Source organism: Pterocles gutturalis, unplaced genomic scaffold, assembly GCF_000699245.1.
Source record: "Pterocles gutturalis isolate BGI_N339 unplaced genomic scaffold, ASM69924v1 scaffold22231, whole genome shotgun sequence".
Taxonomy (NCBI): Eukaryota; Metazoa; Chordata; class Aves; order Pterocliformes; family Pteroclidae; genus Pterocles; species Pterocles gutturalis.
The window spans coordinates 33,796-57,385 of record NW_010103612.1 but is presented as its reverse complement, the minus strand read 5'-3'; the positions used below and the strand labels follow the sequence as shown (position 1 = coordinate 57,385).

At 42.1% G+C, this 23,590-nt stretch overlaps 1 protein-coding gene across 1 annotated transcript in view; it reads right to left on the bottom strand.

Annotated features, from left to right (window-relative positions):
* LOC104471434 (transcriptional activator GLI3-like) overlaps window positions 1-18,992 on the bottom strand; it is a gene marked incomplete at its 3' end in the record, with an annotated part of 47,713 nt that extends 28,721 nt beyond the window's left edge. The window contains exon 1 of the mRNA XM_010086774.1: window positions 18,755-18,992. Coding sequence (XP_010085076.1) covers window positions 18,755-18,944 — 190 coding nt within the window. The remainder of the gene's footprint in view (window positions 1-18,754) is intronic.
* Window positions 18,993-23,590: the final 4,598 nt, after the last annotated feature.

Below are 23,590 nucleotides of genomic sequence, written 5' to 3'. Positions count from 1 at the left end.
TTCACTAGACATCACCTGTGGAAAGCAAATGTGAGATACTCAACCTTACCATTACCTACCTACCTGTTGTGTTTCTTGCTGCATACAGAAATACCCATGGATTTCATTAGTGCCTACACACTCCACAGGTACATGTTTTGCAACACCATTCAGTTTAATTATTGCTGTGGTTTAAAATGTTGGCTTAGCCAGCACCAGTAAAGCCTTAGTGGGCTGGAGTACTAGTTACTTTGCAGCTCACTTCGTTCAGTGCACGGGACTAAAGATCAACACACTTAATTGTCATGATGGGACCCCTAACTGCAACATGGGTGGGTTTGGTGGAAGAGCAGGATCTTCCTTCAGGGTATTTAATTCTCCAGAAGTTTTGTCAAAGCTCAAGTTTGAGCTGAACTTAAGTCACCTTGTAAGCCATTCACTTTCCAAAGGTTTCCAAATAAAGGGGACACCTGGAGACATTTTGGAGAATGCCAGGGATACCCAGATTTATTCCATCCAACTGCCTATGCCAAACGTAATTTGTTTCAAAACTCTGTTTAATGTTGCTAGGTGACAGAAGCGTACCTAGCTAACACATCACTTCCAAAACCCTAGCAATTTAAAAGCAAATAAAGGAGCGGCTGTGGACATTAATCTGTCCTTGTGCCCTCATCAGGTAAGGGAACACACATTCCCCATGTACCTGAACCTACAACCTCGCAGCCTAACCTGATGAGATTTTACAATTATATCACATTATCAAACTGTTTTAAGAGGGCATTTCATAAGGTCTGCATTTCGTAAGTTTATTTGAAGACAAATATTCCTGTTTAGCACTTATGATGCCCAAAAGAGATTTTCCCCGTACAATCCTGTGCAGAGGGCTCAAAAGGAAATGTTTGTAACACAGACTTTTGGAAAAAATTTAATGTACTTGGGGTTTTAAAGAATAGATCATTAATAAATACTTAGCATAATATACAGGTTTTATTACTCTTTCATGAAAGATTTTTGGGTTGTTCTTAGTATTTTGACACTATAGCTATAAGAGCAGCGCTTGGGGTTTTCAAACCAATAGTCAGAATTTAGCCGGTCTCCTACTCCAAAATGAAATTTTAAACTAGGAATTACTTGGGGCTGAGTTCATGTAGTTTAAAGTCAATAAGAATAACGTGCTTATTTACTGTGTGGGTAGTGTGTAAGGTTTATGACAGCCTTAACAATTAATTTTCACATTTATAAGTGCTGGGATTGTATAAACTCTGAGACAGGTTAACTCCACTGTTGTCACTTAGCAACTGTAGCTGGCTTTTAAAATTAGTGTTTTGAGAATTTCCCCATGAGGTCCCTGCACTACCTTCTCTATCCAAGTTCCCTTTTTTCTTCTGTGGGAGTACCCAAAGTTTCAGCCTTATTGCAGGAAAGCACTTTATTAAGACCAGCAATTAAGTAGATGCTCAACTTCAAGAGACTTTTTGTGACAATATGCAGTTTGTGAACTACAAGGACATGAGCAAACACTGCAATATTACAATAAGCTTAAGAGGATTATTTTTTTTTTAAAAAAAAGCCTCTTTCATAAGTGAGGAAAAAAAAAGAAATGGGCCCATCAGGTAAAAATATAAGCATGAGTAGAGCTAGCCAAGCTGATAATTGCTCCTCTGAGACCTGTTGCATTCACTGCACACCTGACAACACCTGCACTTTCATTATGAAGCAAAATTAACCACGTGTATTACAGCACAGCCTATTTTCACCTTGGTTACTGGCAAAATACACACAAAGAAGATATCCAAACTCAAGACTAGAAGTTAGGGCCAAGATTTCAGAAATCCAAGTTAGGCTTTAAGAGTGGGATCTTCAAAAACATTCACCTCACTAGAAATTAAAAGTGTAAATCCTATTAACCTAAGACTTGATTAAATTAGAGAAAACACTCTCCCTTTTCCAGTTGACAAGCACCCGAGAGCTTCCAAAAAAACTTCTCGATGCTCAGCACTTCTGAAAATCCAGCACTTACATTGCTGCATCAAGCTGTAGTTTGACTCCACATGGTTCCTGCAGCAATGTTTACATCTTGAACAGTAATTAACTATCAAATTACTGACTCAATCTTAGTCCTTAAGCAGCTTCATGTGAAAAAAATTGTGGCCGATAAAAAAACCACTTTGAAAAAGCATCTATAAAATGAAGGGCTAAAAAAAAAAATCACCCAAATTGGAAGCCAGACTAGGAATAGGGATTTGAATTAATTTTAAAAGTCTTTCTAGTTAATTAGTAAGGCATGGGCTTAGCACATTAGACAAAGATTTTTATTTGTGGCTTTGCCACAAACTTCCTTGGAGATCTCCAACAAATCTCAACCTCTGTGTCTGTCAGTTGCTACAAATGGGAAATGGGTCTGTGTATACTGCTTTCAGAGAAAAATAGCACTTCATACAGAACACATGACAGGGGGCCTCTCTTCATCAACCCCTAGAGTTTTGTTTCATTTTTTGAAAAAAATAATGTGGGTCAATGATGAAAACATTCTCCACTACTAGCTGCTCTATACTGACTTTATTTCTGAGGAATCATGTTTAACAAGTCCTATAGTATCTTAAAAAAATGCTTTCTTGAGCTGATGGAAAGCTGCCCAGCAGAAAGGGAACTGGGGGTGCTGGTCGACAGCCGGCTGAACAGGAGCCAGCAGTGTGCCCAGGTGGCCAAGAAGGCCAGCGACATCCTGGCCTGTATCAGCAATAGTGTGGCCAGCAGGACTGGGGCAGGGATTGTGCCCCTGGACTCGGCACTGGTGAGGCCACACCTTGAATCCTGGGGTCAGTTTTGGGCCCCTCACCACAAGAAGGACATTGAGGTGCTGGAGCAGGTCCAGAGAAGGGCAATGAAGCTGGGGAAGGGTCTGGAGCACAGGTCTGATGAGGAGCAGCTGAGGGAGCTGGGGGTGTTTAGTCTGGAGAAGAGGAGGCTGAGAGGAGACCTCATCACTCTCTACAACTGCCTGAAAGGAGGGTGTAGTGAGGTGGGTGCTGGCCTCTTCTCTAAAGTAACAAGTGATAGGACAAGAGGAAATGGCCTCAAGTTGTGCCAGGGAAGGTTTAGGCTGGATATTAGAAAAAATGTCTTCACTGAAAGAGTGATGAGGCATTGGAACAGGCTGCCCAGGGAAGTGGTGGAGTCACCATTCCTGGAGGGGTTCAAGAAACGTGTAGATGTGGTGCTTAGGGACATGGGTTAGTGAGTTAGGTGGTGTTGGGCTGGACTTGATGATCCTTGAGGGCTTTTCCAACCTTAATGATTCTATGATTCACTTCCCCTTTTTCCCAAAAAATTACACCTTGTAAAAAACAGGGTATGTACCAAGAAATAAAACAGATAATAGACAAAAATACCAAAGAGGAATCACTTCTAATCGAGCTATTTTTAGAAGTACTTCACCTGTGTTCTTGTTTTTAGAGTAAATTCTAATCCTGAACATACCAGCAAGCCTTCAGCTGTTTTTTTCATCCCTAACAATTCCAAAATCCCATGTAGCTCTAGCTTTGGGAGACATGGGCCAGGAAGGAAGTATACAGAGAGGTCAGAAAAACGGATGGTCCTGGGGATAGTCAGGCATGGATGAAACCAAGTCTGGAAGGTAAGGGAGCATTCACAAGATTTCACAGAAAATAAGGAGAAAGGTTTGCATGATCTTGATGAAAAGAGAGGATCAAAGAAAGAGTTGTGCACAGGGAGACCCTAGAAGGCTCTGAAGAATGACAGTTTGGAAATCCATCCAGCTTTTTTTTCCCCAATCAAATTTTATGTTAATATGATTTGAATTATAACTTTCTGGAGACTTCTTTTTCAGGAGTTATGTTTTCCATGCTTGTTCTCCTATTGAGGAAAATCAAGTAGCATATTTTTGGTTTATGTCACAGTGGAAAAAAACACACCACAGGTTTTCATTTTCATATATTGTTTTCCTCTCACAATGAAAGAATGGCTGAACTTTACAGTCTGAACTCCCAGGATGGCTGACCCCCACTGATTACTAGGTACTTTTGTTATTTAGAAAACAACATTTACTAATATTAGTAAATGTTACCATGGTATATGTACAAACATTTCACTTCCTTGTCTCCAAGAGACCTTATTTCTTAAAGCCTGGGTGAAGACAAGCCCAGGAGTCAGCCCCAGGGCCCAGAAGACAACTCGATCTGTTTCTTGCCTTGCTGCAGAATGCGCAGCTGAATCCTTGAACCGCAGCACCACATTCCCATCAAGCTGTCTGAAATCAGCACCTCCCCTTCGTCCCATCCCGCCCACTTGTATTTAGGATGAAAAAGGAAAGGAGGCAGGGCTGTTTACAGAATGGGTCACAATTTTGCTTGATGGAGCCAAGCAAATCTTTCCACCCGAAACAAACTTCATAACCAGGTGTTGCACCAGGGACCATTGTTAAACTGCAGTGTTGACTTTCAGTTTGAAAAGATCCTTCATAATGGTACCTTACATTGAAATTACACAAACAGCCATTACATTCAATTAAATACTTAGCACTCGCAATTTTAATGCATTTGTGAACAGGTGGAAAAAAAATCTCGCATTCCTTGTATTTTATGAGATGCTGTTACATCAGAAATGTAACCTTCAGAATAGTTCTATACAAGTCCAAATTGCTGACAACTAGCTCTAACATGAAATTAAAGAAGGAACAACATCACAATTTACAAAGTATTTGTATGTCAGAGACAGTAAGTATGGATTATTCTATTTATATATTCAACATATGCATCAAGACTAGGGCTAGAGCACTTTACTGTATGTGTATATATATCAGACAGGTGTGTCTGTGTGTATAAAGTTAGGCTGTCATGAATTTGTCTGTATTTCTTCAGAAGACAGGTCTTTTTGAAGGGATCTATAGCATCATGACATATTTTATTACCTTTACTTTAATTAACCTTTTTTTTCCTAAGTTTCAGCTTTTCCCATCCTCCCACACTCTCAGAATTAGGTACTGGGGAAAAAATTTGTATGGGCAGAATTTAACGATCCTCACAAAACCAGTAAAAATTAAATACGTGCATTATTCTTAAATTACATGCAGTTTGGAAATGTAAAAGTGTATGAAGGTCACAGGCATATTTATGGGAATAATAGCACCATACAGTTTTATATATACAGCATTAGTTATAGGGTTTCCTATAATACTTTTATATATCAGGAAAACTAATCTGCTATACATACATTACAAGCACTTTTCAACATGCCACATAGCTTCCGAACAGAACACTCGAAAAACAACAGAAGGCTCACGAAGGTGCTGTGCTGTTTTGCTCTTTTTTTGTTCTTTATAAAGTAAAATCCCTACATAACAAATGACCAGGTACTCTGTAGGCAACACTGCACAATTCATTATTTTACCCCAAAAAGGATGCAACTTGTAGCTATTTCTGAGTTTTCTAGGTAGAATTTTATTTTAAATAAAGCACACTGTCACCTTTCTTAATAATTTGAAGGAGGGCCATCAAGCTGTTTTACATGGGTTCAGAAGAGCTACACTTAAGGACTTCTACTGCAAGATAGAGATGAGTCCCTTAAGCTATTTATTACCCTCAGAGCAGTAAGTTTACTTTTCCCTGTCAGGGTCACTGATACTGTTTTTGCTTATCCAACATAAACCTTTGTCTTACCTCAACCACCACCATAAAGTCTAGTATCAAAATTATTCAATTGGGGAGATAATGAATGACACTGAAGAAAGAAGTCTGCTCAGAGTAATGTTCCTTCCTTTAACATCAAGGCTGCATGCCTTTTTTCCATCTCAGACACAGATCTATAACAGAGCTACACAGAAGCAGCACCAAAAGCAGAACATATCAAGGAGCTGGAAGGCACTTGCTTCCCACTGCATCACCAAACCCAGGGTATGATCCCCGCACACGTCCTTGCTGCACTCTGCCTGCTGCTGTTTCACTGAGAGCCGGCTTTGCCCCTTAAAGAAAATGGTCAATATTTTTCATAAACAAACCCTTATAAGTGCAGATTTGTCTTTTTAATAAATGAATGCTGATAATTTACAACATTCCCATATCCTGAACCCTCCTCCTTGAGCAGAATGGCAAGAACGCAAAATCCACTAGTGCAAGCCTGGGAATAAACCGGCGACGGGATGATTTCTGATTCTGAAGCCAAACATCACCATTCCCCTCCCTTAAAAAGGAGAAAGGGGGGTGGGTGCAAGAGAAGAAAAGAAAAAGAAGGACTGCCAAAACCAGCAGGCTAAGCAGAGTAACCGGAAGCGTACAATTTACTGCTAGTGGTTCAGTGTCTGCAAAGGACTGCTCAAGCTGTGCTCAACAAAAACTCAGTAATAGCCAAAGAGGGAAGCAAAAAAAGGCGAGATGTTTGGTTTTACTTTCTGTCAAATACTGCTAAATATGAGCCACTAAAAAAAAAACAGAATGAAAGAATGCAATAATGCTTTGTACAGGTGGTACCCAGGTCCCTGGCTGGGCCTTCAGACAAAACCATGCCCATGTAAACCTTAAAGAGGATTAATCCTCAAGGACCACTGTAATGAGACCTTAAAAGGCTGAACAACAGCAGCCTATCACGGAGGGAAGCAGTAGCCTGCTCCCAGAAGTCTTCTCTAGCATAGTTACATCAAAGCAAACTGGGACCAGATAGCAGGATTCTGCAAGAATCCCTTATCTCGGCGCTAGCGGATGCTTCTCCTCCGATTGTCTTGAACTGCCACCTGTCCCAGGCATCTTTGAAGGCAACACTAAGCCTGTGATGGATCTGACCTCCTTGAGCTGAGATTCTTTTATGTCTTTCTTCATTTTCTGCTCTGTTACATTCTTTCCCTGCAACGCACACTACATGAAACAAAGGGAGTTCTCACTCCTTGACTTACTGTCCCCAGCTATTTGAAAGCAAAAAAACAATGTTAAGGATTATACTCCACCCGCAATATGGAGCTGTCCTCAGGAGACAAGCCTCTTATTTTTGAGAGTTATAACTAGATGGCTTTTACACGAAGGGACTTTACAATGAGGTTCAACATTGCTGGGAGCCAAGATATGAAAGCTGCACATCAGAGATAGCTTAAAAAAACAAAAAGGTTCATAATACAGAAGTATATGAAAAAAATCACATTACAAAAATAAGCAGGAAAATAACCAGGAAGCAACAAGCCTCAGAGAAAACACCCAATTACCACAGTGTATGCATGCATTCCATATTGCACACAAATATCCTATAATACCAGCGTCCAGCATACTGTAATAGTGCTGAATTCATCCTAGATTCATCCTAGAGCTGAGCATTTGGAATAAAATAGCAGCTCTGCTACCTGAGAGCACACCCAGCTCACACACAGGGATATGGCTGGACCACGAATGTCAGTCGTACTTCCAACAGGCATCAGCCTGAGTTACAGAGAGCTGAAGGTGGATTCAGGGGATTGACGTCAGATTTTATTCCAGTACCTACAGGCCACAATACAAAAGTCACTATGGTCTTAAAAAGGCTGGGCTGAGGAGGAATGCTGCTACAGCTCCCACCTCTGGTTTCCCATTCTTGCACTCAATCAATTCCGGAACATTTTAAGTGCATGGCACTGTCAGAAGAACAAGCAGCAAAGTACAGCTAGTCTGTAGAGGATCCTGCCTGCCAGCAGCACCTCTCACAGTTCCCTGCACTGACAAAATAAAAGGGTGTCATTAGGTGCAGTCAGGTGGGGCTCATGGACATATTACACAGCAGGATGGAAGCAGGAAAGAGAAAGTTTCTGCTTTTGAAGCTTCCTGGGAAACCACAGCTGGGAGAATTCAACCAGCCATGTAAATGGAGATTCTGCATCAAGCAGGTAAGCTGAACACTTGATGTCTCATCATTACACACAGGTAAGCAAAGACTGGAGTGAACAAGGAGCAGATACATAGGGTCTGAATGCTAATTAAAAAGGATATTACATGGAAAACACTGGGCAGACCTCATCATTTTCTGGAGCCAAGACCTACTGACACATGTCACCAAATTAGCCTGGCCTAGAGGTGTGCTCAGAAGGAATTTAAAGTTGAAGATTACTTCTTCCCATCCATATGGCAACTCCCACAACAGGGTATTGTGCTTCAGGACCACAGAGCAATGTGAGGCTAGCACCAGCCTCCCATAAGAAAACACAACAGTCACTTCTCCACAGCCAGCAGAGCACGCCATTCCAGATGACTGTCTTCCACGGAGAGCTGTGTCAATACCTTGTGTGGCCTTGGCAAGTGGTATCCATGTCTACATCATTTCTTAAAGCCAGCCCAGAGGCCACCCCCTGAAGATAACGCCTTCCACCTTTGTGCTTTGCCAGCCTTCAAGCACAGCCTCAGCAGCAACTGGCCTTTTAGGACCCTGCACATCCAGGCAAGCCCCATATGTTAGCCCAACATGGGCAACATTCCCACAGGCTGTCTACCAAAAAAATCACAGAGAGGGAGGCTGGTCAGGATGCAGAGGCATGGCATGGTTTAACCTCCCTGTACAGACCACCTTTTCAGAGCAGTATATGCACAAAACTAACATCTACGGGAGGAACCTCTACAGCAGCCCATGTCCTCAACCTGGCTTTCTGGTAATGCACAGAGGATGGAAGGCACTACTAAACGCAAGATGGGTGTTAAGCTGTGACTTACACAATAAAGAACTACCTTCTTTGAAGAGAAGTGCCACTTCCTCACAAGAACCCATAATGCTTCCACTTTGCGCTTCATTCAGGTTTTATGATTTTTTTTTTCCCCTGGGAGCAGACAAAGCCAAATCAGGCCTATGGTCTTTATTTATGAGGGTTGGGTTTCTTCCAGTTGGCTTTATGTGCCTATAAGCTTGTTTAAATTTTCTGTACTCAAGTAGACAAATCAATGAAAATGGAAAATCTAAAAAAAAAGTGAAAATAAGCATATACCATGGTCACTGCCAGCCTTGGGCAAAGTAGGGGCATATATGAGCAGGCCATACACCAGATTTTCCAAATCAAACATCCCAAGCACAAGGCAACTCAATGATTAGCCAGTGATACATGACTAGTGCTCCTCTTCTCCCTTCTAGTTAAAAAAAGAAAAAACATCCACTCCTGTCATAGCAGCAATTAATGTTTTTGATGTCTGGCACCAGCTTTATTGTTAAAAGCACTGTAGATCACTGGTGTTGATGCCAACTCAAATATCGTTCAGCACGAAACATAGCTTTGGTGCCAACAGCTTCCTATCACCCTACCATGCTGGTCCATCCCAGTAAAGTGAGCAACCACTGTCTATACATAACACAGGCCTTGATCCAACAAACCTTATTCACCCAAGTAACCTAATTTCATTTCAACAATGATGTCTAACAGAAATCAAGGCCAAAGCTGAAGGCTTCCAACAGTTGTATCTGTAGGCAGGTTCGTGAAAAAACATACAAATCAAATGCAGTACCTTGTTACACTAAGGAGTGTGACATGCTGGAATGAAATTCGTTTCAACACATTCTACCTCATTAGTTATTTGCTTCAACACTTGGTATGGCGTTACACTCGGCTGTTACTATAATCAGCCATTTATTGGAAAGTATGTCATATGCCATTACTTTTGGCTTGTTACCATAAGCTACTTCAACAGGGGACTGTAGACAGAGGAGCAACAACGTTCAGCTCTTCATTTGCTAAATGGTGACATGGATCCTTGGGAATTACAGTTTTAAATTACAACTAGCACAAGGAGCTGGAAAGATGAAAGGGTAGAATATAAGGCAACTGGGGATTTTTACAAAGTTCACTGAAGCCAGCAACTGTTGATGCATTGAATTCATTGGGTTCTGGATCAGCACCGTTATGCTGTTTGGGAAAAGTGATGGCTCGGGGCAGCACTGAAATGTGGAAAGCGAAACCAGAGTGAACAATGGAGGAGCTTCTCTGCTACCTTATTCAGTATGAAGCAGGAAACAAGAGTAATTTAGATTAGAAAGATATTCTGTTATCTAGGGAGCTATCTGTGCCAAACTGCAAAAACTCAGCAAGACAAATTATGAGAGACAATACAAAACATTCTTTTACCCCCCCCTTTTTTTTTCAAGTGATTACTCTTATTTTTAAAATGAAGTACAAAGATGATGTACAAACCTGCACATACAAACACTCCCACGTGTGTACTGCCTTTCCTGCTGCTGTGTACTGACCACCACCACACAGCAATACAAGCAGCTGTACTCTTTAAACACAGCTACCAATACAGGGATATCTAGTACCGTACTGGCTCCCCACACTGGTGGTTGCTGCCTCAGCTTTAAGTTATATGATCACAAACGAAGAAAGGCACCTAGTATAACTGACTGAAGGCAGAAGTGTTCCCAGCATGATCTCCCAACTCAGATGTGACCCACTGAGCAATCTCAAGAGCCAAAGTTGTAAGTAATCTGAGCAGTGTTTTAATAAAAGGTTAGAGAGTACTGTGTAAACTATCCAAGAGCTACACTAAGAGGAAGCTAATTGGGTTGCTAGGTGTGAATAAAAGGAAGCAGAGGTTATGGCTAAGAGGCTCTCCTCGTAAGTACTGAGTTCAATCGATAGGAATAAAGCTGTATCGGCTAGTGATCCTGAAAATGGTTCAGCAACCAAAGCATTTCAACAGTCTTAAAAGTAAAGGCCTGTTCCACCCTGGACTCCACCAGGAGGAGAATGCTGGTGCTGAGATACTTCCATGGGACCATCTTGAAACTGCACCTTATCAACAGGAACCATGCTGCCTTTCAAAACCTCCCTTGACAAGTCCATGCCCCACAGAAAGCAGGTGCAGGGTGCACCCACGCGGCCATTACCCCCACTGCCCAAACTGAGGCATCATTTGAGATGCAACACCTTCCCTCAGTGCCCACACATTTGGGCTTCCCCCCAGCCCCAAGGGCAGCAGCAAGGAAGGACAGTGCACATCCAGATCTTGGCAACAAGCACCCAGGATGCAACAAAATTAACACAAGGGAACCATGAAAGAGAAGCATCCTGTAGACATTAGCTGCTCTGCAATCCAAATATTGACACAGATTTCTTCACAAGAGCTGGATGATGGCAGCAGAGATGGGAATAAAAAAAGAACTGAACCTAAATGTTTCTCTTCTACATTCAGACAGAGACTGAAACACCCAGTTACAGCACTGATGAGGATTCAGCAGCTTAAACACAGACACAGTGCCATCTTACACCACTAAAGCATCCAAGATGTTCATACAGAGTTAACAGATATGACCAGGATGTACTAAGACCAGTCTTTCCAGGGTGGCAGACAATTAAGATCCTCCCAGTCATGAAAACAGCACTTGAAACCTCTGCTTAGGCAACTGAATTCCCTCTATTGCATTAACCAGATGGAAGGCCACCAATGCAAGAGAACCACGTGCAGACCCCTGGCAGCATAAAGGTCTGCAACAGTTCTTAAGTACACGGCTTGTACTCACTAGCTCAGGAGAATCTGCTTCAGTTCTTGATGAAAATCACGATCACTGAACCAGCACCTGGTTCACATCTTCCCCATGGTTTGCGACAGAGACTTGAGTTGTTGCAGCCACAAAGCTCCTTATAGATACAGGTAGCACATCTGACACCAAAAGCTGCGTGTGGCGGGCTTCTGGCTAACTTTCTTTAAAGCTCTGAGCAGCCAAGTCAAAGAGACTGCTTTTTAAATCATGTCCCCTTGGCCAAGAAATGTGCACAGGGCAAAGCACTTAAAAAGCTGACTGACACACAACAGCCTCAGGCATTATGGGATACTTCAAAATTTGCAAAAAACAATGCTTACCTTCCTTCAGCCACTAGTTCGCTACTTACCTGTCATACTTGGCTAACCCCTTGCACTACACAGCCTCAACAACAGCACAAAGAACACTCCGATAACTAATAAAAAGAAAAAACTAATGATCTTGCCTGTTGAAATGGCAGGAATGAGCACAACAGTTATGTGTCACAGCTGTGACGTTTCAGTGGTTGTTTTTTGTTTGCTGATTTGGTTTTTGGCTTGGTTTTTTTTTGGTTTTGTTTTTGGTTTTGGGGAGGTTTTTTTCCAGAGCACACATTAATGGTAAGTACTGTATCTCCTACGTGCCAGCAGATCTCTAGGAAGGAAGAAAAAACTTTATCAAAACTTTTCAAGTCAGATTTTTATGGCTTCTAAATTTTTTCCCCACCTTCCAGCTGCTGATTCTACAGAAGTTACCATGTAAGGACACAACATCAGTCCAAACCCACTACAGATCTTGTCAGAAGGCTCTTAAACACAGAAATGTCCACATATCAAGGGACACAGCAACCCTGAAGAAGCTTTTCATTCTCTCCTGATTTAGGGACAGCTGATCTGACTTGAGGCTAAAGAGACAGATTACATTATTTCTTGGCTTTTTTCCAGAGTTATTAACTATGATTCTATGGCTCTGAGCAACGTATTTTGTCTCCTTCCATGAAGGCAGTATACAACAAATACATACTGTAAAGCACCTAAAAAAGCTTTAACAACCAAATCAAATCTGGTTTTTTGCATTTGTCCTCTGTCTTTATCTTCCATATAAAAAAAAAAACAAAACAAAACAAACAAACAAAAAAAACCAACCAAACAAAAAAAACCACCACACAAAACATACAAACAAAAAACCTCACCCCACAGTGAACAACTGGAAAAAGGATAGACTAACAGAACCCATCTGCTTCTCAGAAGGCTCCATACACGGTAGTGCCTGGCAGGTAAATTCTCTCAGGTGCCATGAAGAATTTTTTTTTTTAAATGTGATTCTCAGGACATTTTTAAAATTTTGAAGTCCAACAGAATTACAGGGCCATAAGAGATTTCATAAATATCCTATTCTATCCTCCAGACACAAACAGGATCACTGCTTTCCATATCATTGCCTATAGTTTCCAGCTGAAATTAATACGACTGGTAATGAGAAGAAAAGTCAATATTCAAAGATATGTATTCACCCAAAACAGAAAAAAAGCCCTAGAAGATCACCTTTCAGCTTTTCAACCATGTTACATGTCAAGGCCTTCCAGCTACTGGCAGTCCTGCAGTCTGTCTTACACTGAGAGAACAGAAAATCCGGTAGAAGAAAGGACATCTTTATGTGCCACTTCTTGCTGTAACTCTACAAGTGTAATTGTTACTTGCAGATGAGGGCATAAAAGAAAATGTAATGGTATATTTCAATAGCCTACAATAAAAAATGTTACTGCTCTCAAAATCAAACAGGGTCAGAGGCAACTTCAGCTCAAAATTTTGAAAGGTGCTGCAACCCTTGTAAGCTTAACAGCAGCTTGTAAGTGGAACTATCTTGAGGATGCCTCCCAAGCCTCCCTGTCTGTGTTTGGGAAGTTCTGCTCATTACAAGTACTCCTGCCCATTTCTCTGGAGCCCTTCGGTACTCCCCACCTGGAATACTGCGTCCAGCTCTGGAGTCCTCAGCACAGGAAGGACGTGGATCTGTTGGAGCGAGTCCAGAGGAGAGCCACAAAAAATGATCAGAGGGCTGGAGCACCTCCCCTATGGGGACAAGCTGAGAGTTGGGGTTGTTCAGCCTGGGGAAGAGACCTTAGAGCAGCCTTCCAGTACTGAAAGGGGGCTACAGGAGAGATGGGGAGGGACTCTTTATGTGGATGCCCCATCCCTGGAGGGGTTCAAGGCGAGGGTGGATGAGGCTTTGAGCAACCTGGGCTAGTGAAAGGTGTCCCTGCCCATGGCAGGGGGGTTGGAACTAGATGACCTTTAAGTTCCCTTCCAACCCAAACCATTCTATGATTTTATGATTCTAGGTTTTTATCCCAAAAAATGTTTTTGCAAACATATTTTCTTAAAGACCAACATTTCAGTTGCTCAGCTGACACCAGTGATCTGACATTCACTTTTATAGTAGAGGCTTTTGTTCCTTTAAGTTTTATTAAAAGCTTTAGATTTTACTTTTTTCAACTACCCCTCCTTGACAACATTTGGAAGCCACCCAATAAATCACTATCAGTGGAGAGTTTTGTTACTAGATCACTTAAGACCCTCCTCTGCAAAATTCTTCAGAAAGAGCTGAAGAAGTAGGACCTAAATTTTCAGAGGTATTTAAGAGGCTGAACTTTGAAACTGAAAAGCCCCTAAACATCTTTAAAGACCCTGGCCCTAAATCTCTACAAGGATTCCTCACCAACACTCTCCAACAAGGCGGGGGGAAATCCTCTATAAAAAGCTGTCCCAGGCTCCTGCCACCCGGTGACACTGGGAAGGTAGAAGTAAGAAAAGTGCCCACTTTAGGACTATCCGAAAGCATCTTGGCTGTCATCCAGAATCCCAAAGTGTGCCAAGCAGAGGACACGGGAGGCCACCTGCTCCCCATTCTACAAAGCAAATGGAGACCTCCTTCCTCAAGTTCATGCTGGTGGTGACCTGGACTGCTCTCACTGTCCAGTGTGCCACACGTAGCTGGCCACTGTGGTTCAAGCCACATTGCCACAAAGAGTCATTGCTTTATGATTATTTCATTTTTAGGCAGCATTTCCAGTTACCAGTTTGCATTTGCAGAAACAGAATTTGATTTCCTTCCCCCCCCCATTCTTCCTTTTCTATAGGGAGATGAAGGAAAGGGAATTCTTGTCAATAGAAATTAAAACGCAGTAAATGAACAAGCACACCTCGTGAACCAGCACTGTATTTTCCTTGCTGTGGTCTTTTGTTCACATTGCAAATTGATTTTGAGATGACACCAACACTGGGTAATCTAACCCAGGCAGTTATGAGGGGCCAGATCCTTACAAAGCACAAGTCCAGGCACAGTCAGTGGGAACTGGGGGCAATCAATACCTTTGGAGGGTTAATCCTATGAAACATGCAATAAGCAGTTCCCACTTCCCCAGATAGATACAGAGGCTTCAAAACCAGCAGAATAAATCCCCACTAACGAAAAAGAAAAGGGAAAAAAAAAACAAACACGAAACAGTGAGTTTCTGCTTTCAGCTACATTCAGTGCATCCTCTCTGAGATGAAGGGATGTACCAGAAAGAGAATCCTGCCAGGGCCATTCCTGTACATACAGATTTTTAGATCAGAGCCAACTGAACTGTCACTGCTTTTTACTTAAGATAATTCTTCAGGCTTTACTAATTAGGAAATAACAATTCTTTCAGATGAGCTGTGAAACCCAGGGAAGAATACCAGCAGTATGTTTTAAATCAAAGTGATTACATCAGGAATGATTCATTTTTTCCATGAGGAATGACTTGTGAGGCAGGCAGTCTTAGCACTGCCATAAATCTGGGTGGGAATTAAAATTGGGGAAGAGAAAAACAAAGGGAAGTTGCTATCCCCACCTCCTCTGCCTCAGTCCCACCTCTAGAGACAGAACATTAACAAGGGGCTCCAACTACCACTGCATTCAGTGTTTGAGAAACACGGGGTTTAAAATCCATTTAAGAAACTCATTAAGCTCAGTAACCATCCTGTCCTCAATAAAGAAAAGGTGTGACACATGAAAGGAAACTCCAGCATTCTTATCATCTGCACTAAAGCTTTTAAAAAGAAAAAAGGTTTTGTTTAAAGTTTAAAAAAAAAAAAAAAAAAACAAAAAAAAAACAAAACCAAAACCCCCAGACTTTGTGACCATTGTTTAAATGGTGCTTAAGAAATCCACAACAAAAAAGACAGAAAATAAGGACTTCTGGTTTAGGTCTGTGTGTTTTCCCTTTTACTTCTTGCACAACGCAAGGCTGCTCACATTTGCAGCTGCTAAATGGCTGAGGGTCTCTGGCAGTGCAGAAGGGCCACCAGCTCCATAGCACGTTGCATCCCAGCTGTTTGAAAAGCTGGTCCACTTGAAACACAACCATTATCCCCACTCACACTCTGCAGGAGAGAAAACTCCTCCTCAATGAGGTATTTATTTATTCCACATATATGGTAACTATTATTTCCAATATTTACAACATCAGTCATTTTAATTAGGAAAAAAATTATAACAACAAAAAATCCTGCAACACACATACACAGAGACACGCATATTTACATGTAGAAATGTGAAATATTCAAGTTGTTTCTAATAACTGCAGCTCCTGGAGGGGACAAGCGTTCCACACACAATTGACTTAAATGCTCTTTTTCTTTTCTTGCCATGAAAATATACAGATGTCCTTCTTCAAAAAAATTATTTTCCCTTTTCCTGTGTTACAGGAAGCCTACCCACACTTTTAAATACAAAGTGGGTATAAATAGAAGCACAAATTAGGCATCTTGAAAAGTCTATATTTTCCAACCACAGGGAAACTAAGGAATTACTGTAAGTGTTTACACACTCGACTATGTTTGATTAAAACAGAATTTTCTTCTATCCATATGCCCAGCAAAACTGGCAAGAAGCTATGGAAGGTAATGATAGCCTTGCTGGTTCTTCACCTGTTGCTACAGTGGGACTGGGGTATGTTTACATTATTCAGCCTTCTTCATATGGACCACTTTAAGTGTCAGCCTGAATACAGTCACCTCTGATGAAAGTATGTCTTACACATAAATGATACAACTTCTATGAAAATTTCAGCAAGCCTGTCTGCTTTCCTATAAATCTAACTAGGCATTTGTCTCTTTAGTTGTCCTTCTATATCACATCTATTAAAGGTAAATAAAAGCACAATGGCTCTTTATATGACATTAATAGCTTGAGGGATTTTATAAATCTGTGAGTACAGATGTACAACTCGCTATAACAGTGGTGAAGCAGATCTGCCGATCTGATGTTTTCTGACTTAAACTTCTGCTTTAAGATCATGTTGCTCATTTAAAGTTAACTCATCTCCTGTTTCCCTCCTGTTACATGCTGGGAAACTCTGCTGTTCTCTCAACTTCTATCATCAATGTTTTTCCTAGTAACCCACACATCCTAACTAGCTACCATTATTGGTCACAATACAGACGTAGTAGCTTCATTACATCTTGAGAACTCTCGTCAAAAGAAATTTCATAAAATAAAACAAACTAAATGTAAACCACTCAGGCTCATTCTGACTGGCCAGCCCTTTTTCTTCAGTCCGAGTTCTCAGTAGAACTAGGTTTAAGGGTGAGGTGGCAGCTGGTCAGATGGTCAATATGGCAATCGTCATCACTAAATTCAGCATAAAGTTTTTTGTTTGTTTGGAGGGTTGTTTTTGTCTCACATGTCATCTCTCTCCAGCTGTACTGCCTACAAACACGGAAGCTCTTTTGCTTCCCCAATAAGGTTTTATTTAAGTGAGATTTGGGGGTTGCATTAACAAACCATAAGCTACGAATGGTGCCTCCAACCCACAAGCTAGTATTTCTATACGCTGCGGCTCAGAAGCGGTCATTTGCTCTGCACATTGACACCTCTGACGGACGAGCCTGCTGCTGGTGTGCTGCTTGCTGCACATCCTCCTCAGCAGAAGGATGAGTAACTCCCCCAGAGGGTGTGAGCGGGGCTGTGCGAGAGAGGAGAAGGAGGGCATATAGAAACTAACCGCCTGCACTGGAAGAAAGCTCAGAACTTTTCCCCTAAACTATAAAGACAACAAGTGTTCATTTTCTGATAATACCTCCACCCTTACTAACAATCAGGTTCTTTTTTTTTTTTTTAAAAAAAAGGAGGTTGGCGAGACTTCAGGTTGTGCGAGATGTACTTTGATCTGCACCCTGATGAGTGAACATTCCCCTTTGCTGCTAGCCCAACTAATGAAGGGATAAAATTAGCTTTTATCCCTGGCACTTTCTTTAGCAAAAAAACATGCACTAATCAGCTGTCCTCCCTAATCAGTCGTCTGGCTAACGACCTTTTGCCTTAAAACACTAAAATTTCTGAATGATGTGGAAAAAAAAAAAACAACGCATACCGGCCCCTCTTTGTGGGTCTTAAGTCTCTCATCTGGAACTGGAGACTGGAAGGTTAAATGGCAAATCTGTATCCTGGCTGGGTGATAAATCTATAATCAAAAGGCACAAGCCCTGACACCTCAAGATGTACTTCATTACTACACAACTAAGTGACTTTTTCCCCCCTCTTTCTTTTATTGTAAACTAGAAGCAGATGAAAAAAAGTTGCTTAACTCCCTCATATTTTGCCTGTGTAGAAATCCGTTCCACATCTGTGTTCAAGTGTCAGTTAATTTCTTACTTTTTTATTAATGCCTGAGCAGGAATTCAGAAGTTGAAGCCATTTGTCTTTTTTCCCACCCCCCACTACAATTTCAGGGGAAGAAAACTGCAAAAGCTCCCCATCAGCCTACATACTCAAACACACAAGTGAATCTCTAAAAAAACCTCCAAAACAAAATAAAAACACCCAAAAACATAGCAATAAACTTCCCAATTCTCCCCCTCCCAATTTTCATTGTAAAAGCCATGGGCCCTTCCTCCTCTTAATACTGTACTTTAACATTGTTTTAAAAGAGGGATTTTAAGGCCTGCTTTATTTTCCTTCTGTGTTTTCTTTAATGAAACTTTTTTCCTTCATGTATTAAGGAGGTGGAGCAAATGCTCTGGATGGCTGAGGAGGATTAGCAACAGATGAGACATCCTGTGGAAGTTGCTTTGCAGAGGCCTGTGATAATTTCAAGCTGCAACGCAACTGCCTCATGGTTTTTAACTTCAGGAAAAAAAAAAAAAAAAAAAGATTGCACTACCTCAAACCCCCACCCCGATAAAGCAATTCTCCCTGGGGATGATGCAAGGCGACAAATAAAACTGCAATAAATTTGACAGCCTTCCAACTTTTCATGCCAAAACAGTCAGTCAATACTCACGGTAGTGAGGGTCCATGTAACCATTTCGGGGGTCCATGGTAAAGAGCGTCCCACGGTAAGGTACGGAAGGTTCAGGAAGGTGCGATATAGATCCATGGATCTCCTTCTTGATTAATGAGGCCCTTTCCTCGCTCGACGTGGAAGGCTCTTCACTGATCTTGCCGAGGCCTTGCCCACCCTGCGGCTGCATTGTGATAGCGTTCCTTCTCTCTCTGTGATAGGTCTGCCCAGGACTTTCATCCTCTGCAAAAAAAAATGAGGGAGAAGAAAAGAGAGAAGGGAAGGAGACAGAGAGACACACTTTTAGCCCATTTATAGCAAACACAATAAAGAAAAAGTTCTCTCCCCCGTCCCCCTCCTCACAGTGTAAGTTGGTGACAGCAGGTGCGTGTGTGGCTGTGAGAGATGGCCAGGGGACGCCGGCTCGTTCCGAGCGGGAGCCTGCAGAGCGGTAGATCACCGTCACCCCTCTGCCGATGCTCCCACCGGCAGGGCTATCAATCCTGGGAGAAGAGACACCGGCTTGCTGTTTTCTTGCCTCTGGGATAGGGAGACTGGGAGTTTGGGCTGCTTGACAGAGCGACAAAAAACAATTTGTCACAACGAGGAGAAGATGAACCCCTCCGGCTGGGCCTAAATCAAACCTAGCCACCCACCGCTGCTCCCCAGCCCGGCTCCAGCCCCCGGCGAGAGGCTGAAGCCGTGCAGAAAGGTTGTTAGCGATCAGAAGTAAGGTGGGCAACAGTAAAATGGGTGAAGATGCTCAAGATACAGCACCAGCAGCATCAGGCAGGCGTGAGTGAGGCCACCTGCACCAACAGGGTCACCACACGGGTGCACGTGGAGGGTGGTGGAACGTTCTCCATGCTCTTCCCTTCTCCCATACCCACACACACAAACCCACAAATTCTTAACGACCAAGGGGAAAATAAATGAAAGAAAGAGATGAGTAGAAGGGTCAAAGCCAAGCCCTCATCTGGAGCAAGCCTCTAGGTCTGCAGTACCACTTGCAAGGCGAAGGCTGCCTCCTGACCATGGCTCCACCAGCCTCCCTCGCAGGTAGCCCCAGGAACGGGTGCTGAACCAACCCTCTGCTCCCACATGAATTTTAACCCCCACAGATCAAGTGCAACCTTTGAAAGCCAGACCAAGCGGTTCTGCTCCTCAGAAGTCGGTTGCACATTCTCAGGTCCATCTCACATATACCATGAGGCAGAGAGGTTCTGTTAGCTACGACACAAGCCCATACTGCAAATACTCTCCTTAAGTTGCATTATTGCTTTAATATACAGAGACTCTTCTGCAACCACACACGTGATTGCTGGCTGTAATCCTGGCACCCTACCCACGCTCCAGGTACAGCCTCGTTCAACCACGCTGCACGTGCGGGCATACCCCAGTGTGTTTTGAAGAACTACTGGTAAATACACTTAGCTTCAGAAATTGCTCAGCAGTTCTGTAGGTGCATGAAGAACCTCAAATTATTAAACACTGGGCATAAAAAAAAAGCTAACTAGAAAGGAAATTAAAACACCCCTAGGAAAAAAAACCTAAGGTACACTTACTCCACAACCCACATGCAAGGAAAGGATCATTGACAACAGTGCCAAGATTGCACTTCAGAGATTTGAGGTCAGGGATAAATTTTCACTTGTGCCTGGCCCTTGTGTACTCACTCACACAGCTAAAGCACCAGTGAGCAATTCACGAGGAGACTACTTTCATCAAGCCTGACACCAGCATCTCAACCTATTTGCCTTCATATGAATTAGACCAGAACAGCATCTGTACGTATAGATACTTGAACCTGAATTTTGGCAAATACATGCATAAACTAGCTACACCGTTCCTCTGAAAGCAGTGTTCACTAGGCTTCTCCCTGCCCCCTCTCCTCCCAAGTCGCAACAAGAAGAAAACCCAGCAGCGTAGCCTATTGAGCGCTTAATTATTTTTCTATCTCCAAGTATTACAGCAACCAGGGTCTGCTGACTTATCAGCATCTTCCAGGAACTAAATTCTTTTTACAGCCAGCAGTAATTCTCCATACAGAGCATTTCCAGGACTGGGTCTGAGGAGAAAGAGTTAATGGAAACGGATAACAACACTGCAGAGTTTAAACCCTTTGCCCTTTTCTACTTTTTATTAATATGCACAGGCACCGGTCTCTGCTCTGGATTAGCAGGGTTTAAGGTTTCAACTTTTTACACTGAAGCTGGTTTTAGTTAGAGAACTGCAAAAGGGAATCTAAAACTTTAAAAATTCTATGAGGTTTTTAGAAAGCTGCTTGTATAACTAAAAAATAAATCACCCCAAAGTCATATTTTCCATGATGTTTCTCTCTAGCCCGAGTCTTTATGTTAAATTTCAACCCAGAGTGAACTTTCACTGATGAGATGTAAACTCTTGTAAAAATAGGGGATTACACTCTGTTTGAAATCCTGACAGACCCTGAAGCAGAGCAAGCTAACCTGTGCTACCACAGTACAGAAAGAAGCAAACTGGAGTGATTTGTGGGGCTATATAATCAATCTGAGGATCAGATAGGATTTCAGTTCTTTTACTCTTCCACATAAAGATAATATTTGTTAAAACTGCAATCCTGGGATACAACAAGAAGCTGCTGTCTGTCTGCAGGCTCCACTTTTATTCCCTCCTTCTCAAAACATGCACGTGTCATGAATCAAGGTACCACTGACTGCTATGGAACAAGCTGATTTTTCATATTGCTGAATGAAATTCAAAACCTACTTTCAGTAACTTTGAAACTAAAGGAAAAATGTGTTTTGTTTTAATAAGCTTTCCTTTTTATTTTTTTGTTCCTCAAAGAAATAAAACAAAAAAGCAGTATTTTTCCTTCTACATCAAACCATCTCTCTCCCTATCATGACATTACTGCTGCCTGCTCTTTGAAATTAAACATTTCTGTACACTGTCTGCCAGGCAAAAATTCCCCTAGAAGTATTTTTAAGTAAACTTTATGGCTTTTGTGCAATAATAAGGCATATTCAACAGTGAAAAAATCTTGCTAAGTATTTACTTCACCCTCCACACAACTGAGTTGCTTTTGATGGGGGACAGATGAGAAACTTGACAGCACCTGTGCTCCAGGACACAACAGGCAAATGGTTTGCAGGAGCTTCCCGGGCACGAGCGGGGAAACTCCTCTCGCAGTAACGCTGCCTGCTCTCATCAACGGCAGGCGAGCCACTCCAGCGCACCAAAAGGCGAAAGCTGTCTAATCTTGTTCTGTTTCAGTTGAACCCTTTAATAAAGTTTTAAGAGTAAGTGCAGGCAAGCCACGCCAAGCCAAATTATTGACAGAAACATACTGTCCACCATGGCAACAAGCGGGACTCTATAGCAAAAATGTAAGCAAACAGCCCACTTCTCCAGCAGCATCTGCCAAAGGGGTTTACAGCCAAATGCACGAGAACTGTTACTGCTCTGCTCATGTTTTAGAAGTGGCCAGCCTTAGGCTCAAAAGAAACATCCGATTTACTAAAATCTTACTTACAGACAAATGTCAAAGCTAAAGGGACTGATCCCCCCTCAACTCTACCTGCTTCCCACTGGTGGGACCCCACTGACTCCAGCATGGTTCATCCCACCTTTTGTGGGTGTAAGAGAAAGGGGTTAAATAAGAAAAGAAAAAAGAAAAAAGTAATCGGGCCCCAAGAGCAATCTGCATAAGCTTCTCTTTCTTCATGTATACCCTACTATGTCTTAACAAGCCAATAGCCAGAGATACGTTGCAAGCCCCCGGCCTCAATCACATTAATCCAAAATTCTCCTGTCCATTAAAAAATACCTGATTGAGTCCTGCTATTCTGATCAGAAGCAGTTTCTATTAGAAGTGCCAAGCACCAAGGAGCACATCATTTAATCAACAAGCTTCTTCAAAAAACTCACAATGGACACCATGCCTGTATAAATGCACTTTTAATTGCTCAGCTAATTTACCCAGAAAATTAAAAATCAGGAAAAACCAAAACCTAATGTAAAAATCCATTAAACTTTTTTCCCTGTTGAACTTTTTTTTGCCCTTTTTTTTGGTACACTGAGACAAAGTAGAAGCTCTTTTACTTTAAACCTCAAAGTCAGCAACTAAAACAAAGTTGAAATCTATTGATAGACCACGCTAAAAATCAGTCTCGACACGCTTCAGAGAGACCCTCACTAAAACGAGATACCACCACCCCAGTTAAATCTGTTTAAGTTTCATCATTGCATTTCTGCATGCAACTTGCGGAGATCATTACTGTCTCATGAGCAATCTGCCGACACACTTCGGCTGGGTAAAAGAGACAAGGTACTTACAACTCAGTCCAAGAGACCCTGTCTGATGCTCCCTCCAAGCTCTTCTCTTGACCAAAATTCACTGGTTACCGGGACATGGGCATTCCTCCCTCTCTTTTTCTCTCCCTTCCCCCCCACCGCCCCCCCCCATCTCCTCGTCTCCCTCCCTCTCTGAGGCAGTGCTTCTCCCATTAGAGGAATTAAAAGTGGTTGGTGCCATGCTAAATTTAACAAGCTCATTAGTATTCTTCCTGTGTGCTTCCTAGTGAACTCTCCCTATTCAAGCAGCTCTCTCTAGCTGAGGGGTCAGGCGGCTAATCATTAAATCAAACTAATGTCACCCTATCACAATCGGCCTAAGAGAAGGAGGGTTTATTATTTCAGTTTATGCTAAATAAACAGTTTTACAAATGGTCTCCAAGCAAGGTCAACAGCAGCTTCAATTACAAGACAAACTTAGCAAGAGTTGCTATAAACCAAGTGCTCCATATTGACCTAAGCACAAGCTCAGCTCTGCATATTGCCACTAGCAGGATTGTG